Raw genomic sequence first — 18110 nt, 5'->3', positions numbered from 1 at the left:
GTAAATATCCATCCATTTTCTATAGAGCTTAGAAGGTCACTTATAAGGGTCGCAGGAGAGCTGGATCTCAACAGACTGTGCAGGAGCTGGTGTCTGGTCGGCAGCCACTGTGCAGGAGCTGGTGTCTGGTCGACAGCCAATCGGCAATGAAAAATATTATTTTATATATTATTTATTTATTAAATATGTATTGCTAATGAGTCATATGTTTCTTCAAATATAGTATTAATTTTACTGTCTGTCATCAGAAAAAAAGAACAAAATGGGGAGAAAACATGTTTTTATGTTCATCAATATTTCTTACCGAATTAAACTGCAACACGTTATGGATTAAAATGTATCAGGAGACAAAGCAAGAGAAGAAAATGTTTTATTTATAACCTTACATGATTTATTCCCTTTTCAGAAGGAGAGCTGCTCTGTTCTGAGGGAAGAAGCCCCCCAAAGAAAAAAACCCAAAATGAACACTTTAAACCCTCTAGTTCAAATTGTCATTTTTGAAAAGTGTGCTAAAGATGTTCGGGTGACAAGAGCTTAATTGTAAATTCAACGTTTAAATATTCACATTTCAGCAGGGTAGCTGAGCTATGGCACTCTACAACATCCATCCAGCAGTGGCCATTTCACCATGCATATTCATTATTTCCATTATTTATATGTCCTCGTAGCTCTTTTGACTGGACTACTGTCAACTGGTCTATTTATCTGAACAAAGGGGTTTCCATTCCGCTCAGACTCAATACGTGAACTTTCTTTGAAGAAGCTTAACTCCGCATGTTTCTGTATACTGAGGGCCACATAAGAAGTCCAAGATGGTGGTCAGTGCTTGAGAAGAGAAGGGTAGGACTGTCCAGCACCTTTGTCCATGTGCACCTTGTAATTCTTCCCTCTGTTGTTGTCCCAGTGCATCGATGTGCCGCATCCAGGCCTGAAAGACACGCAAAACTCTATTCCCTCCGTTGGCTTTATGTCCTGAGGTAAACTCAAGTCGAAGGTAAAAACATCCATGTCAGAACCCCCGCACCGCTGCTGTTGCAAAAACACGCATGGGATGTCGTAATAGTGCTGCCAGGAGTCAAAGGTGAGCCTTAAGTGCACGGCCTTGTCAGTGCTCCCATGGCAGATGAGCACTTTGCCTCTAAGGGAGCATTCAGAAATGTTGCAGCTTTCCAACTGTACATTTGTCTCTCGTAGGCGTGCGAGGAACGCTTTGGAGTCTAGAGTCGGCTGAGGAAAGCCCAGACGATACTTGTGGTTCTGTGTCTTTTTTGAGTCGGGCAGTTTATTTGGGCAAGATTCTATTAGATGTGTCTCAGTTAAGGAGGAGGTATCAGCAAAAAATAGATGCACCGCAGTGAGGGCCAGTCCTTTGGCGTCTGCAAACACCACACGCTTCTTGCCGAGGCCGCCGGCTTCCCTGTGGAGACAGCTCCGAATTTTTAAGGAAGGCGAGGGCGACGAGAGACACGAAGCGGGGGACGGGGAAGAGGAGGCTTGATGGGAAGAGTGAAAGCTGGTCCTCTGTGGACTGTCAGAGGGCGGATAATAATGCAAAGTAGGTTTTGTGCTTATAAGCTGATAAAGTCGTCGGCGCTGGCGCAGGCTTAAGCACATGGCAAGGTCGACTGGCATCGCAGTTGGCTGAGGGTTACTGACAAACGTATTCAGTGTTCTGAGGGTCAAAACAAGTTAATTTTAAGTTTTACTTTTTTATGTCTAGCACCTCATGTTTTTAAAACACATTTCAGAAGATATTAAAAAGAATATAATTTTTAATACAAAATACACTGATATGTAAGGTAAATAACTTGTTTTAAAGAATCTTAGTTTCAGAAAAACTATTACTATTACAGTGAATTCAACCTTTTCCAACATTCATTTTTTTAAACATCACATCTCGTTGTGAAACCAAAAAACACATTACCTCAACATCGTATGGAATTGCCCAGACTGTTTTATTCTCTCATTATCGGAAGTAATTATCTATCATTTGTACGTGAACATAACTGAAGTTAATTTAGCAGGTTTAAAACTATGTTTCTTTTTTCTTCTCAATCTCCTGCTTGCCCTCTGCATGGGAGGCACACCTCCCACTACCAAAATCTCTTTTCATATACAGTATATATACACTGTTATATTGTATATATGTGTGTGGGTATATGTATGTTTGTTTTTTTTCCTTTTTTTTCTGTTTATTTGCCTTTACAGGCAGCCGAGAGAGGTGACGCTTACCTTGTGCAATTCATTCTGCCATAGGAATCTTGCCAATTCTAATGCATCCAGCAGCAGAAATCAACAAGAAAAGTGAGTAAACACAGACTTTGAAACATTTGTAACATCTCTGTGAACTACTGAGAGAACAGTTATTTAGGATTTTAATAGTTGCTCAAGTTTGCATCTGATCCAAGGGAACAAAATATATCAACATCCTACTTGTAAGTACAACTGATTATGAGACATGACGCAGATATGTGTCCAAACATGTTAAGTGGGAGCATCTACGTTTAGATTTGAACTGTTGCCAGTTAGTTTGGAGCAGATCTGGAGGACACATCATTTGACATTACAATTTACAACATATTTATAATAATTATATATATATCATTTGTATGTGTTGATATCTCCACAATCTATGGAGACCCTTCTTTAGTAGAATGCCTGTCCATCATTTTAAAATAAATCGGGGTGATACAATATTAATAATTATCAAGGATAAGTTTAAAACATCATCAACTACAAACAAAAACTCATGATCAACTCCCTGATTCTTCGAGAATAGTCAGAATATAAAATGGATTATAAAAATTATTCTAGCAATAGTGCAGATCAACAAATGCACAATTTCAAAAATGCATCTGAATTAAAAGTATACTCACTTTCGTTTCATCAATAAAAGCCAAAAGATGTATGAGACAAAGGCAAACTCTGCTCTCACCTGAGCTTATGTGAGGAGTTTTCATAGAAATGAGGCAGCTAGTTTGCATATTGCTTGTTTTGAGCCAATGAAGCTGCTTTGTTCATGTCCTGCCCCGAAACTGCATCTGAACTAAAGAGCTGTTCTTAGGACCAATTTTCAAAAACTTAGTTTAACACTAATAGTATAAAATGTGCATTGTATTCACTAGTTTGATTTGGGAACATAATTCTGTACAAAATGGATGGATGGATGGATGGATGGATGCAAGTTATGCATGAATGTCATAAATTGCTATTGAAATGAGAGCATAGTGTGAACAGAACTTTATGCTGAAATGTATGACTTTGTAAAGAAAATACAGACACTATTAGCCATCCATCCATCTTCTGTACCGCTTTATCCTCATAAGGGTCGCGGGCATGCTGGAGCCTATCCCAGCTATCTTCGGGCGAGAAGCAGGGTACACCCCGAACTGGTCGCCAACCAATCGCAGAGCACATATGAACAAACAACCGTTCGCGCACACATTCACACTTATGGGCAATTTAGAGTCTTCAATCAATTTACCATGCATGTTTATGGGATGAGGGAGGAAACCGGAGTGCCCAGAGAAAACCCACACAGGCACGGGAAGAACATGCAAACTCCACACAGGTGGGGCCGAGATTTGAACCCCGGTCCTCAGACCTGTGAGGCAGATGTGCTAAACAGTCGTCCACCCAGACACTATTTATGTGTAAGGATAACAAAGGTGAACAATTTTTGTGGCTGTTTTGGATTTGAAGTTAATGTGCAATGTTGCCAATACAGTTAAATGTTTGGACAAAAAACAACTATTTTGTATTAAGGATTTTGAGCTTTACTCATTTGTTTAGCTTGTCCTCAAATTTGATGTAGGGTGTTTTGTTGTTTTTATGTTCTACAATGGTTAAGTTTTTACATTTCCCAATCAATTTGCGCTAACGGAAATAAAATGTATTATGAGGATTTTGAGCATCATTTTTTTTAAATGATGCTCAAAATAATTTTGAGCATCTTTTTTTTAAAGACACTGCTACTATTCTAAACAACAATGACCTATACAAAACATTTGTGTCTCTCATACAGTGATTCACTGCTCTTTGTCTTTCCTTATAAGAGCATCACATTTCCATACTCTCGCCCACTTATCTCATTTCTAAGTTGACAACATGACAAGCTGTGTCATGAAGGCTGTGTCATCATTTGGAGATGTTGGTGGGCAGGTGGGGCCTTCATGTAGACTTTCACCAGTGACACCTTGCCTCATGTTTGGGGTCACACAACAGAATAGGCTACATATTTGAATGATAGTCTTATTTAGGTAACAAGAAAAGTCCCAATGCCTCAAAAAAACATGTTTTACTCTAAAATACATAATGTCAGCGTGTTAGTTGTTTTTGTCTTAAGATAATTTTTACACTTTAAGATGGTTAAAAATAAGTATAAGTAAAATAAGTGTAATTATAAATAAAGATTATGTATAGATAAAGGGTGTTATGATACATATATTAGTACAGTGTAATAACAATATTTTAGCATAAAATGAAAGCTTTAGATATGTTTTAATATAGGTAAACCAAAACCTTTAAATAGCCAGTCCATGACATTATGATCAGAAGTAAACGATGAGTCAATACTGACTGTTACATGCAGGTGTTCAATGAGCTCATACAGACACTGAATGTGTAATATGTCATGCATCGTAAATCTACAAAGTCAGTCCATGTGCATGTCTGTCTACTTGTTTAGACCACTTTCTGTGATGTGTCAATGTGTGTGGGGTCCAGGAGGAGCCATGCATGCCACCACAGGGATTTATTAAATAATTGGGGTACTGTATAAAACCCAAGAAAACCAGACTGGTATGGTATGGCGTTTTGATCATCTGTATTTTCAATCAATAAAATCAATTTAAAAAAAAATATGATATACTTACATTCTCCAGACAATAATCATTTGGAAAAAACAACAACACAAAACCCAATAGAACATGTATTTTACCCCCTTCAGTGTGGGTGCCTGCCTCAGTGTGGAGGCAGAATATCGTCTGCCTCACATAGCGCTTTAACTGCGGTGTAATGTGACCAGCAAAACTACATACTGTATGTAACACAAAAATATTAAATAGATTAGCCTGACTATGGAAAATGAGAATGCATATTAGAAGAATCTGAAAACATTATATTGGAGACAGAACAGGCACTTGCCAATAGCCTCCGCCATTGTTATACTGTAATTTTACCAATAGATACAACATTTGAAGAGGAAAACAGCAAACACTGTATACAAATTGAGCAATTTCTTCACAATGAAGTCATGGACATTTAATTCAAATGAAAATCCATATAAATCACAGATGAGAGAACTACAGTGGAAAATAATTTTACGTAATAATTTCTATTGTTCATTTTCTTATTATTATTATTATTATATCCATCCATCCATTTTCTTTACTGCTTATCCTCACTAGGGTCACGGGCTGCTGGAGCCTATCCCAGCTTTCTTCGGGGGGGAGGCGTACACCCTGAACCGGTTGCCAGCCAATTGCAGGGCAAATATTATCTATCTATCTATCTATCTATCTATCTATCTATCTATCTATCTATCTATCTATCTATCTATCTATCTATCTATCTATCTATCTATCTATCTATCTACTATCTATCTATCTATCTATCTATCTATCTATCTATCTATCTATCTATCTATATATATATATATATATATAATACAGGGATTGGCCTCACTATAATGAAGCTCTAGGATCACATAGAAGATTGTTCAGGTGTGCCTAATCTTATAGCCAGGATAGAAAGTCCAATAATCAACGTTGCAGTTTAAAAAAAAAAAAAAAAAGTGTGATGTTTTTCCATTTAAAAAAAGATGCACTCAAGTCAAAGCAAACTCAAAGAACACTTCCGAATACCCCCCGCCCCAAAAAACAAACAAACAAACAAAAAAAAAAACATCACAGTCCATAACACGAACCTGGATAAGCAGAAGTGAACGAAGACTCAACAGTTACCAAAGCCCAGACTTTATATATCTGAGGAGGACAAAATAAATCCCTCAAATTGTATTTCCAAGACATGCAGGGAAGGTTAATTGAATACTCTAAATTGCCCGTAGGTGTGAATGTGAGTGTGAATGGTTGTTTGTTTCTATGCGTCCTGCGATTGGCTGGCGACCGGTTCAGGGTGTACCCCGCCTCCCGCCCGGAGATACCTGGGATAGGCTCCAGCGGCCCGCGACCCTAGTGAGGAGAAGCGGTAAAGAAAATGGATGGATGGAACACCATTAGCACTTAGCGAGGACACTCTCAAGCAGGCCTTCTATCATTGTGCTTTTGACGTCCAACGGCGCCATCCAGTGGAGAGAGAAGGTTCTCGCCGGAAAGCCTTAATGATCTACAGCCCAATTCATAAACCGGTATTCATTGCAATCCACTAAAACAAGACAGAGCTCGATCAAAAAAGTTACAAAGTTAACAGTCTTCAATTATTTTGACACTCACAGAGTGATATTGATATTAATGTAATATAGTTTATTATTGCGAATTCTTACGTTCTACATTTTTTCTCAATTAATATACCGAGCATCAACGAGTGATTACATAAATCCAAGTTAAATGAATATGCATTGCTCCAAACATGCTGACAAAAGACAGAGTAAACAAACACTGGCTATACTTTGCTGCATTAGCTGGCATACTTGCGTTTTCAGTAGCCAAGCAATGTAAAAAACAGATTTATCACCTACTGTATTCTGTCTTTATTGAAAATTATTATCCCTTATCTATCTATGGCTTTATAGCACAAACAAAGACAAAACAACAGCCTGTGTATTGAAAAAGCAATAATTACAAAGTGATAAAAATGCCCATTGCTAGTGTTTTTTTAAAGTATGGGAGTTATTTTTCTTTTTAATGCTAAGATGATGGAATGATGACATTTTAAGAGATTAAGAGTTTAATTATTCTGTATTGTCCAATATGGTCTGATTATCTCCCAGTGTCACAGATTAAGTAAAACACATGGTTTGTGTTTTGCAGTTTCCTACATAAACGTCTCCAGAAGGTTTGGTAAAGGTTATGCGCAAATAGCATTCATTGGGAGGAAAATATGCTTTCTTGCGTCTCCGAGCTGATTTACCAGAAATTATAGGACAGAACAGGGAACAATACAAAATCACATGCACATCACAACCAAGGTGTAAAGTATGGTGGAGGGGGCAATCATGGTTTGGGACTGCTAAGCAACCTCAGGGCCTGGACGAACGAAAATGTCATTCATTCATTCATCTACCGTTTCGCTTATCCTCACTAGGGTCGCGGGCGTGCTGGAGCCTATCCCAGCAATCTTCGGGCGAGAGGTGGGGTACACCCTGAACTGGTCGCCAGCCAATTGCAGGGCCCATAGAAACAAACCATTCGCACGACCATTCACACCTACAGGCAATTTAGAGTATTCAATTAACCTTCCCTGCATGTCTTTGGGATGTGGGAGGAAACCGGAGTGCCTGGAGAAAACCCACGCAGGCATGGGGAGAACATGCAAACTCCCCAAAGGGGGGGCCTGGATTTGAACCCCGGTCCCCAGAACTGTGAGGCACATGTGCTAACCAGTCGTCCACCGTGCTGCCACGAACGAAAAATGAATTACCAAATGTATCACAACATTTTACAGGGAATTCAGCAGAAGAAAAGATGCCTTCTGGAGTGGCCCAATCCCGACCTTCCAAAGAGTATGATGCTGTGGCATGATTTCAGAGCGAGTGATTCACATCAGACATCCCAAGAATATCACTGAACTGAAATAGTATTGTAAAGATGAATGGTCCAAAATTCCTCTTGACAGTTGTGCAGGTCTGAAATGTTATTGCTGCCAAAGGAGACTCAACCAGTTATTAAATAAAAAAAGATCCACCTAAAGCGCAAACCCTCCTCAAACTTTGCCAGTGTTCACCACTTTTACACCTGTTGCCAACAGCGAATGCGTGAATATGCTATTTAGCGGCCACAATTTAGGGTCTTAGTAAAAGATTGCCATCTTAGTAGATCAGCACAAAATACACACCAACAGAGCACAATCTGTAGAGATGAACGTTTTGACAGAGGCACAGAGGCACCTGATTTTCAAAATAATAATGATAATTTTTGTACAGTCTGACTATCAATAAAATATTGAGACATTGGGTTTTCTTCTTCAAGACATTCCAAATTGTTATATTTATATGGCCAGTGGCCATAGTGACCAATGGCTCTAATTGATTTTCTTTTCTCACATCTCGGTTGCTGTTGGGACTGCTCTTGTGAGAACGTAGTGGTACTATGGTAAAAAGATAACATTAAAAAATGTAATTTACTGTACTGAGCCAAGAACAGACATACTTTTTTTATTTGTAAATGCAGCTTTTAGGAAACTATAACACCAACCTAAATATAATATTTTTCATGAAAATATCTCTCATAATTGAACTTGTTGTAACATTGTCCAGTGATAAACATTTTGATTCTGAATCAATTCTTATAGCAACACTTTTATCTTTTATATACCTGGGCTTTCACATGCATAATACACTTCTGTAAATAAGTTATGTTACACACAATAAGTTATATTACACAAACAGATATTGGTAAACTCTAAATCTGTAATGATGCAGGCATCACAACATAATTTTTTAGAGCAAGAGATGTGCCTTTCTTTACTCTGCAGGTGCCTATTTGAAGACTAAAAAAACAGGAATGAAAGTTGAGTCAAACGCAGACACAAGCACAAGGCTTTAGAAACTGTCACCCTTTTCTCACAAAGCACAATCAGTAACCATGTCCAGTTGGTCAAGTTGTTCAACTTTCTTGGTTGGCTACAATAATATCTTCCTGATTCCTTCACCATTTCACTCAACGTGACAAGCACTGCCTTCGATATCATCAATAAACCATATTTGACGTGCTTGGCCTACCAACCACATACCTGCTTTACAAAGACAATAATTCTCGGGTTTAGTTGAGAGAGGTGTTAATCAGAGTTTAGTGTTATTTTTGTAAAGTCAGCTGAAGCTTATTGTAGATTGTGCATGTGCACCGAATGTTCTGATGCTGAATTTATACAAAAGACCTAAACAAACTATACAAGAAATATTGCTTTATAATTTCAACAGTTTTAACATTTAAGTAATTGTTTCAAATTTCAACGTCTGTGACTCGAAATCATATTTTCAATTTGTGGCATTGATATGGTGGGGGTCAAAGTGATATTTTTTCCCACATCCCTGGTGTTACCCCTGCCTTTTTTTATATTTACATGTTTTTTCATATTCTGTGCATATTATTACATGGACAGCAGTGCATAAGCAGAACTGAGCGCTGCATGACATCAAAATCTCGTGAGGAATAACTCATACGTGTGATGTATAATGCACCGCTTGTGTCGTATGATTTATAATTGATTCGCCTCAGTTGTGAAAGCTGTAACTTTTCTGACCCCAACATATTCCATCTCGGGTCACGCTATAATAGCACAGTTTAGCTATAATATGCATGGAGAAAAGTATAGTGTAATGTATTCATTCAAGTTTCAAATAAAAGCAATACAATGCCTAATATGGGAAGGGGCGCCGTGGGAACGTGTGTGGGGGTTAGGGGTGTGGGTAATGGGTTGATGTATGATATTTCTAAAGGCTCGTGACTGATATGAGCTCTAGAAAATTGTATTTTTAATTTGTGGCATTACTGTGGAAGGGCCCAAGTGAGAGTTTATTCACAGGCTCCTAAATCCCTGGCGGAAGCCATGCATATTGGAGACAATAGCTTTTACTCATACAGTGCCAATTCAACTTTTTCTTGTTGTCTTGGTTCTTTAAATTAGTTGTACACTAATAGACATTTTCAGGAGTTTTCAAGTGGGTCATTTTGTCAACTTTCAGAGAAATCTGTGCTATTACAAAAGCATATGTGTCCTAATCTTCACATTAAACTCCCATTTCGCTCACCAGCTGTGAACAACATTTGATTTCTATCTGGTTTGTATACTCACACAGCTGGAGAGTAAACGGACCAGTCATGTGAATCCAGGTGAAAGTGACCAATATTGCAGCTTTCAGCCATAATTCTCCAGATGAATCATGAAAAAGAGGCAACCACAGGAAATGAATGCTGTTTATATGCATCAAATACTATGAAGCCATGCCACAGTGAAATGTATGAGGTCACCAGGATTTATGCAGTAACCCACTATCCTGCGCATTTGAAATTGGTGTCTTACAGTATGTGTCTGACTCACTTGATGGCAGTAGAGTACCAGCTATGATATTAGACTAAGTTCCCTTCCCTGCATTATGATGAGCAAAAAAAAAAACAAGAAAAGGTGCAGAAAATGCCAACAACACTGACCTGTTAAGTTTGGACATGTTTGCCCCTTTTCGGTGCCAGTCGTGTCTAACTGGGACTGATGGATGTCATCTCCTATCACTGGACACTTCATTTGGTACCCCAGCACATATTAATCATCCATTATATGACTTAATTCAAAAATATGTTTATTAATGTATTTATAGTTTTGGTGTGTAAGTGCCCTGCATGCTCTCTATCGGTGTCAGTCAAAGCGCATTTATAATACTGCTGTTGTACTGGATTTTTTTAAATTATTTTTTTTATTTTATTGTGTGTGTGTTTTTACCTACCAGTGTACTATTTTGCTGGCTTCGCAACATTTGAAAACATGTGCAGTAAATTGAAAGCAAGAACACATTATGGTAATGGGAAATCATTGACCCACAAGCACATCTCACACATGCAAGGAAAAGGTCCTTGTGCACTGATGTCGTTCAGTGCGCACGTGCCGTATGATATGAAGGCACCTACTGTATTTACTGCATGATTTCATTGTAAGTCCCTTGTGGTTTATACGAATGATTGCAGGTAAATAATAGATTCACATCTCGTGGAGCACCTGAAGGCACACAAGCACTGTTGCTCAATGTGACTCACTTTGCTGCTGCAATATGTTGACCTTGGGGTAGGGAAATTGGGAAAGGCTTTTTTTTCAAATAATACATCTAATGATCCCTTAAGCACAACACGGCTGAGTGTTGAAGAGATCCAGTGAATTTCTGCTTTATTACTAGAGTCCAGAGTCCGATGGTAAGTGAACCTTGTTAATGAAACGCTGCACTTTCCCTGGGAGAATGTATATAATGAGAAATGTAATTTTATACCTGTAGCAGTTTAGCACTAACATTCTGAGGAACTGTAATGTAAATGAAGGCAACAGTGTAGTTTAGGATTAAAATCTGAACTCAAAAGACAATAACAGAATACAGGTTTATTTTAAACTTGCTTAAACAAACAATATGAGACAACTAAACAACATAATTTTGTTGGCAAACTGAACAGTAGTGTCATTACAGGAGGCAAATTGTGCCTTCTTTTTTTCAATTTAGTTTTTATTATTTTCATTTAACACACAAACAACACTGGTAATGATGACTAATGAATGAATAATGAATAAAAAAAGAAAAAGCTATAGCAGTAAAGAGAGTCACATTCTCAAATATTTCAGTCTTCATTTCTCCAATCCTCGTGTCAGTTGCTATTTGATTTCTTGTACAAAATAAAAACAAATTCCCATGTTTTTTGTTCTCCCTGCACCTCCTTGTAGTCTCGTGAAATGTCATGTTCTCCATTATAAGGATTTATGACACATTTTCCATCCATCGATCCTGGTTTGGTGAATCGAGCTTACACCAATTCCTAGTTATAGCTTTTCTTACTTGCGATGAATAAAATCTTTACCAAGTATCTGTCTCTGTTACGTATTAGTCCTTCATTAAGGTTATATCTCTGGTACACCCTTATTTAGTGGTCTATAATGACAAGATTTCCCCTTCATCCATCCATTTTCTGTAGCTCTTGTCCTTATTTGGTTCCCGGGTGAGCTGGAGCCTATCCCAGCTGGCTTTGGCCAAGACTTTATCTTCTGACTCCATCATGGTTTACTCCATTTATGTTAAAGATTAGTTATTAATGGATGTTTAATATTGTGTGAATTATGAGTAAATTAGAAATGCAGGGTCATAGACAATCACAATTTATTCCACTAGACTAGAATATGGTTGATATACGCTGTATATCTATATACTGTATATATACTGACCATTACTCATATATTTTGTTTTGATTTACAATATGCCTTTATTGTCACCAATACGAGTCTAATGAGCTTAATTTAAGAGACAACACACAAGATAATTTAACTCGTCTTCTACGCCTACTTTCCTTCCTGTGCGATGGATGCACTTCAGCATGCCATTTTGGGACTTCTAGCTCACAACCCGATTGTCGTATGGATTTTTGGGGGGATTGGAGGAGCATTGACATCAATTGTTCTTCTCTTGTGGCACTGGTGGATGTTTTGAATATTTCCATCTTCTTCAAATGTATCTCTGATGTGTGCACTCGGTGCGTCGCATTGGTGAATCCCATTGGAACGTCTCCTCTAAATTGTATTTGCACTTCTGTGACATTTTTGCACTTCCAGTTGCACTTTATAATGCTTTTTTTCTTCTTCTTCAGAAGTTACTCATATGTTTGCGGTTATTTACGGTTATTTGTACTTGAAACAAATAAGAGTGTGGACATAATTTTTGAGACAACCTGTTTATTTTTTCCTCAAAACTAATTGTTCAACTAATATGCTGTATGTGATGTGACTGTTCTCCATTAGATTCAATTGATTTTCATTTACTCTAAGCTTAGTGCTAGAAAGTGAATTAACCATGCAGCTTGGCAAGCAAGCAACAGCATTGCATTAAAATTCCTTCTAAATTTGTCATTCCCTCTGATGCTTTTTGATCCTCTCCTTTAATTTTGTCATAGCGTCATTCATCACTTCAAATCACTTTCACTTTTGTGTTATCACCTGGAAAAAAACATTGAAACCCATAAAACCCATTTTTTTTTTTTTTTTTTTATCGTTTGAAGACAACCTCCCAGGGGTGAAATCCTCTGGAACATTGCTCCTATTTTCAGGTAATGGAAAGGTAATCCATTTGCCCTGTGACAAATGACAGTCCTGAATGCACTTTAAGATTTTAAGAGAGCAGGGATGCTGATTGCAGCACATTGACCTTAAAATGCTATTAAAACAATGGGAAGAAAGAAACTCTAGCATGCGGCAAAGTGGTTACTGTGGGCTTTGCGGGGCTCAGAAAAATCATTCTTTGATTCTCATATGACTTTCGACAACAACTGTACATTATCCAACACGTCTTACAGTATGTTCAACTGAAAGAACCTTTGATAGACCCTAAGACAACTCTCTGGCCATTTGTATCCTGTTCGCTTCCTATTTGTAAACCATTTTCGCGATGTAAATGCAAATGTAATGAAACTTCCCAAGGATGGAGATTTCTGTCTGATTTTGTCATTTATATCTTCACTTCTTTAAATATATTAAATATACTGTTTACATCAAATTGTACCTTTTGGCTCTAGCTAATGAACTCCATGATTTATATATTTTAAAAATTATTTGTTATACAGTATCCAAGAGTGAATCATAAAATTTGGGTAAAATGGGTTTCATTCTAGGCTCAACAACTTCTTTTAGTTCTTTATGTTCTCGACCAGATTTAATAGTTATCCACTTTTGGACAAGGGAAAAATTTCATGTAATGTTTGTAGTTTACGAAAGAGGCGTTTAATGGCTTACCGCACTCCAGTGGAGCAAATGAATTGATGCAATTTAGATTTTTAGAAGTGGAGATACCCTCTGCGGAATATGGCTGTAGAAAGACTGTACTATTAGCAACATAAGAAAAAAGATGGCACTGAGAGCATATATAAAAATAACAACAACATTTTAACGGTTATTTTGCAACCTGCGCATTAAGCAGACAAAGGTTAAAAATGAAAATGAGTGGATATTTATAATAATGACAAGAACAGATGTAACATTGAACAAGGCCTGATTAACAAGCAGCGATAAATATAGATACAAACTGACCAGGATACAAATGCGCTTTACTATTTATTCAAATGTTTGCTGATGTTCCAGCCATCTTGGGATATATTGGGAGAAGGGTGAGGGGCTTTGTCACCTGGTGACAAACTACCTGCAGCTTGACACCTCAAATACCAAAGAGCTCATGTAAGCAAATGAAAGAGGGGACCCCCCTGGTGATGGCGGGTGGAAATTTACTGACACTGAACAAACATTTTGCAGTACCAGCCATTCTCTGTACACGGTCATCAGTGAACAGAGGAGAATGTTCAGTGACAGGCTGCTGCTCCTGATGAGAGACACAAACAGAAGAAAGAGTTCCTTTGTCCCCCCACGCCATCAAACTATACAACCTCAAGTCAAGTTTTTGTTTACCTTTTTTTGCCCATCAAATGAATCGAATAAATTTAAGTATCGCAAGACACCACTGTATTATCTACCTGATGTGATTTGCGTTAAACTGCAATTACCTGTGTTAAATGTCAGAATCTGAATCAGAATCCTCTTTAGTTGCAAAGTATGTCAAAAACGCACAGCGAATTTGTCTCCGGTAGTTGGAGCCGCTCTCGTACGACAATCGACAGCCATTTTTTTTACACGTTAAAAGGGATTTTTAATCAGATCTTCAAGACAAATTGTTGATAAATTTGCAGTAGATTTGTATAAAATTCCTGAATATGTAGTGAGATTGCATTTTGTACAGATTCCCATTTTTTGCACTGTACTGTTTCTTACAAGAAATGACATGAACCTGAATTAATCCTTATCCTCCACATGAACAAATAGCATATATGTTACTGACACATCAAAACAAGGGGCAGGAAGTCAGGGAACAACTATATCAATATTGCATCACAAGACTAAAAACGAGAACAAGATAATCTATGCATTATTTAAATGTATTCTGTTTCTTTGATGGGGAACTTGTAAAGTGTAAAATGAAATACACAATCTTAATCTACTCCTAATGTGCATTATTATTATGTTACTTGAAGGAGCAAATTGAATATATATAACCTAAAAATTACCCTGGAGCAGAATCAATATTTGATCAGGGAATCAAATTTTCCACGCTATCTTGTCAAAGTTACCTAATTCCATGCCTCCTTCTTTTCACCATCTGAATTCTACGTCTCTGCCTAACCAGCCACAAGCAGAAGTGATCTGCAAACATTTAATATTTCCATGAATATTTGATTGTGAAAAATTGCCTTAAGGGAATGCGCTGGGCTAGAGGTTTGGATTTGATTTGCGATTAAACTATCAAGAAATCAATTTCTTGTGCTTTGAATAATTCAGAGTTTAATGAAATGAGAAATGGCAAGAGGGGCATGGGTTATGAAATGGTCTGAAGGATGTGTGTGCGTGTTTGTGTGTGCATGCGTGTGTGTGTGTGTGTGTGTGTGTGTGTGTGTGTGTGTGTGAGTTTGAGTTTTGAAGAATGAAGGATGAGGTGTGTGTGTTTGCATAGTGTGGGTGTGCGTACGTGTGTCACTCAAAATGAAAACAGGTGCAGTGGCTGGGGAGCTATTGTCAATTCACCTGTACCACTGGTGGAGCATGTCAATTAGGCGCCTGTGTCAATAACACATTGAGAGTGAGAGGAAATCAGATTTGGACAGTGTGCTACCTTTTCTTTCAGTAACTAATGCCAAAAAAAAAAATATTTTATTTTTTTTTAAGTCAATTTTGTTTTGGTCCTCAGTTTTGATAGTCAAATGATCTTCCTCTCGTTTCAGTCTGTACTTGCATATAAAAAGGAAAGTACTTACAGGAGGGCTTAAAGGGTGTTCTGTTCCTAATATTGGTTTTGACAATGCAATTTTTTATTTTATGTTTGATATATTCGAGTTCAGTCACTAATGGTGTCGTGGTGCATTCGCCTGACTTCAGAGCAGGCAGCGTGGGTTCAGTTCCCACTCAGTGATGATGTGAATGTGAGTGCGAGTGGTTGTCTGTGTCTATATGTGTCCTGCGACTGACTGATGACCAGTTCAAGGCATAGTCCACCTTTCGCCCAAAGTCAGCTGGGATAGGCTCCAGTACCCCGTGACCCTGAACGGGATAAGCAGTGCTGAGAATGGATGGATGGATATTCTAGTTCATAGTCATTTGTTCTATAATTTATTTAGTGCTGCGATTGGCTGGTGACCAGCTCAGGGTGTACCCCGTCTCTCGGCCAGAATCAGCTGGGATAGGCTCCAGCACGGCCGTGACCCTAGTGAGCGGTACGGAAAATGGATGAAGGAATGGATTTATTTATAAAGTAAATGTGTCTTTCATTGATTTATTCCGTTCAGTGGCAAACACGGTTGTCTCGTGGTCATATAACAGAAGCAACCATTTACATTTGGGCATTTTCAAGCATTCTGAGAGTAAGGTCCAACGTGAAATAATAATCTGTAAATTTAATGTATGATGACTGATTGTTGATGCATCGAAGTCGTTGGCTTCTAATCTGTCAGTGCAAAAAGGATATTTGCATTTGGTGCCGTGTGCCACATACACACAGTGAAGTGATGAAATTCTGTACCATGAGTAACAATGTTTTTTTTTGTTTTTGTTTTACTGGTGCTCACTTGTATTCCACCTCTCTCTGCAGAAGCACGCAGAAGCCACTGCAGTCAGGGCGCTGTCCCCCGGTCGTCATGGTAACAAAAGCCAGACTCACCATTGGCCCAGCACTATATGGGGCAAGGTATACAGTTACTCACTTGCATGAGACAGGGCCACCACCTTAAACCTAGCTAATTTACAATACACAGTGCATGTAAAGTATGCTAACGTTATTGATCCTTGAGGTATTTGCTATTATTTAGAATGAGGTCCATAGTTTGGGTTTGGTTACCATAAAAATAATTGGTGGTATGGATCGTAACACTAAAAATAAATACAAACAGAAGAGGAAAGTAATGACTCTTGTTCATTGTAATGTAAGGCCAAATTAACCAATTTCCATATTCAGGTAAGAATTGAGAAAACCTCAAAAGAAGCCATGTAGCTGCTGTGAAGCATACCACAGAGGCGTGCAGGAAGGTGTCATGTCTGCCTTTGTCAGGTCAGAACAAACGGTGGCACTGGTGTTTCTTGACAGCACACAAATAAGTGGAGCAGCGCTGACTGTGTGCTTGCTGACCGACCTGACACTTGCTGAATTTGAGAGGTGGCTGTGTTATCAACGAGCTGAGACCATACCCAGCAGCCACGAAACTCTGGTGCAGCATGTCAAAAGTGTTTGATGGTTTCAATAACCAAAAAGAAGTTAGCCATCTAGTTTATCAATCTGCTTAACATTTGACTGACATTTGCCCCATTTTATGCGATACAGCGTGCCGGTGTGCTTTGGAAATACTGGGATGAGAACGTTCGGAATATTTCCAAAATGTTTTATCTTTCGGGTACATCACTTCCTAGTGAGACGTGAACTTGAAATAGCTTAAAAATATATTTCGGAAGCATCATCATTGAAGTCTATCACTTATAATATATCATGCACATGAATCTTCTCAGCTCAGAGAGTGTAAGCTTCATATATATTTAACAAGGTACTGTTGTTGACAGGAAGCACGTTCTTTTTTTTTTTTTTTAATTCTTTTTTTTAATAACCTGTCCTGTTCAGCTGCATGGCCTTGCAAAATGGTGGATCTGCATGCCTTTGTGCTGGAACAGTTTTGCTGTGCAACAGGGGAGTTTGAACTACTCCCTCTGTTTATTTTTTAATTTTTAATTATTCTGATGTTTATTGAAAATGCAGCTGGACATAAAAGGATTTTAGGGGGGGGGGAGATAGAGGGACAGAGTGGACAAGGGGACGAGGGGTGAAAACCACAGCAGAATACTAGTGAGACAGTCTTGATATTTGAACATAAGTAATAACAATCCAAGGGAACCAGATAAGAGGACAGAGAAGGACAAGACAGGATGTGGGAAAATGAGCAAGGCAGTGTTACTGGCGAGTTGCGCGGTGGGATTCTTTTTAGTGTCTAAACAGCTGTAAGAACCTGTGAGTTGATATGTTTGTATAACCTGTGTTGTTATTAGTGATCCTAGCACAAGTAATTAAATAACTTTTTGTGAATGAACACAAAATCACATGCATGTTAGTCAATTGGTGTACGGAGTTGCTGTGCCGGCGCATCGAGGGAGAGTGAGCCTGCCGGGGTGGGGGGGCT

At 38.3% G+C, this 18110-nt stretch overlaps 1 protein-coding gene across 2 annotated transcripts; it reads right to left on the bottom strand.

Moving 5' to 3' along the window:
• Positions 1 to 354: 354 nt before the first annotated feature.
• Positions 355 to 2945, bottom strand: ppp1r3c2a (protein phosphatase 1 regulatory subunit 3C2, duplicate a). Of its 2 annotated transcripts, XM_061698740.1 has the most exons (3): positions 2877 to 2945; positions 2233 to 2270; positions 355 to 1672 (listed from the first exon to the last, which is right to left on the bottom strand). In XM_061698740.1, the coding sequence occupies exons 2-3, from the start codon at positions 2244 to 2246 to the stop codon at positions 820 to 822; spliced, it is 867 nt and encodes a 288-aa protein (XP_061554724.1). In that variant the 5' UTR covers positions 2247 to 2270; positions 2877 to 2945; the 3' UTR covers positions 355 to 819. The 2 variants fall into 2 exon arrangements, with proteins under 2 accessions (XP_061554724.1, XP_061554725.1); XM_061698741.1 differs by having other exon boundaries at positions 355 to 1417; positions 2233 to 2939.
• Positions 2946 to 18110: the final 15165 nt, after the last annotated feature.

The sequence above is a fragment of the Phycodurus eques genome, chromosome 15 (genome assembly GCF_024500275.1).
Source record: "Phycodurus eques isolate BA_2022a chromosome 15, UOR_Pequ_1.1, whole genome shotgun sequence".
In the NCBI taxonomy this organism is placed as follows: Eukaryota; Metazoa; Chordata; class Actinopteri; order Syngnathiformes; family Syngnathidae; genus Phycodurus; species Phycodurus eques.
Note: the sequence above shows the minus strand (reverse complement) of the source record. Positions and strands in the feature narration are given on the sequence as shown.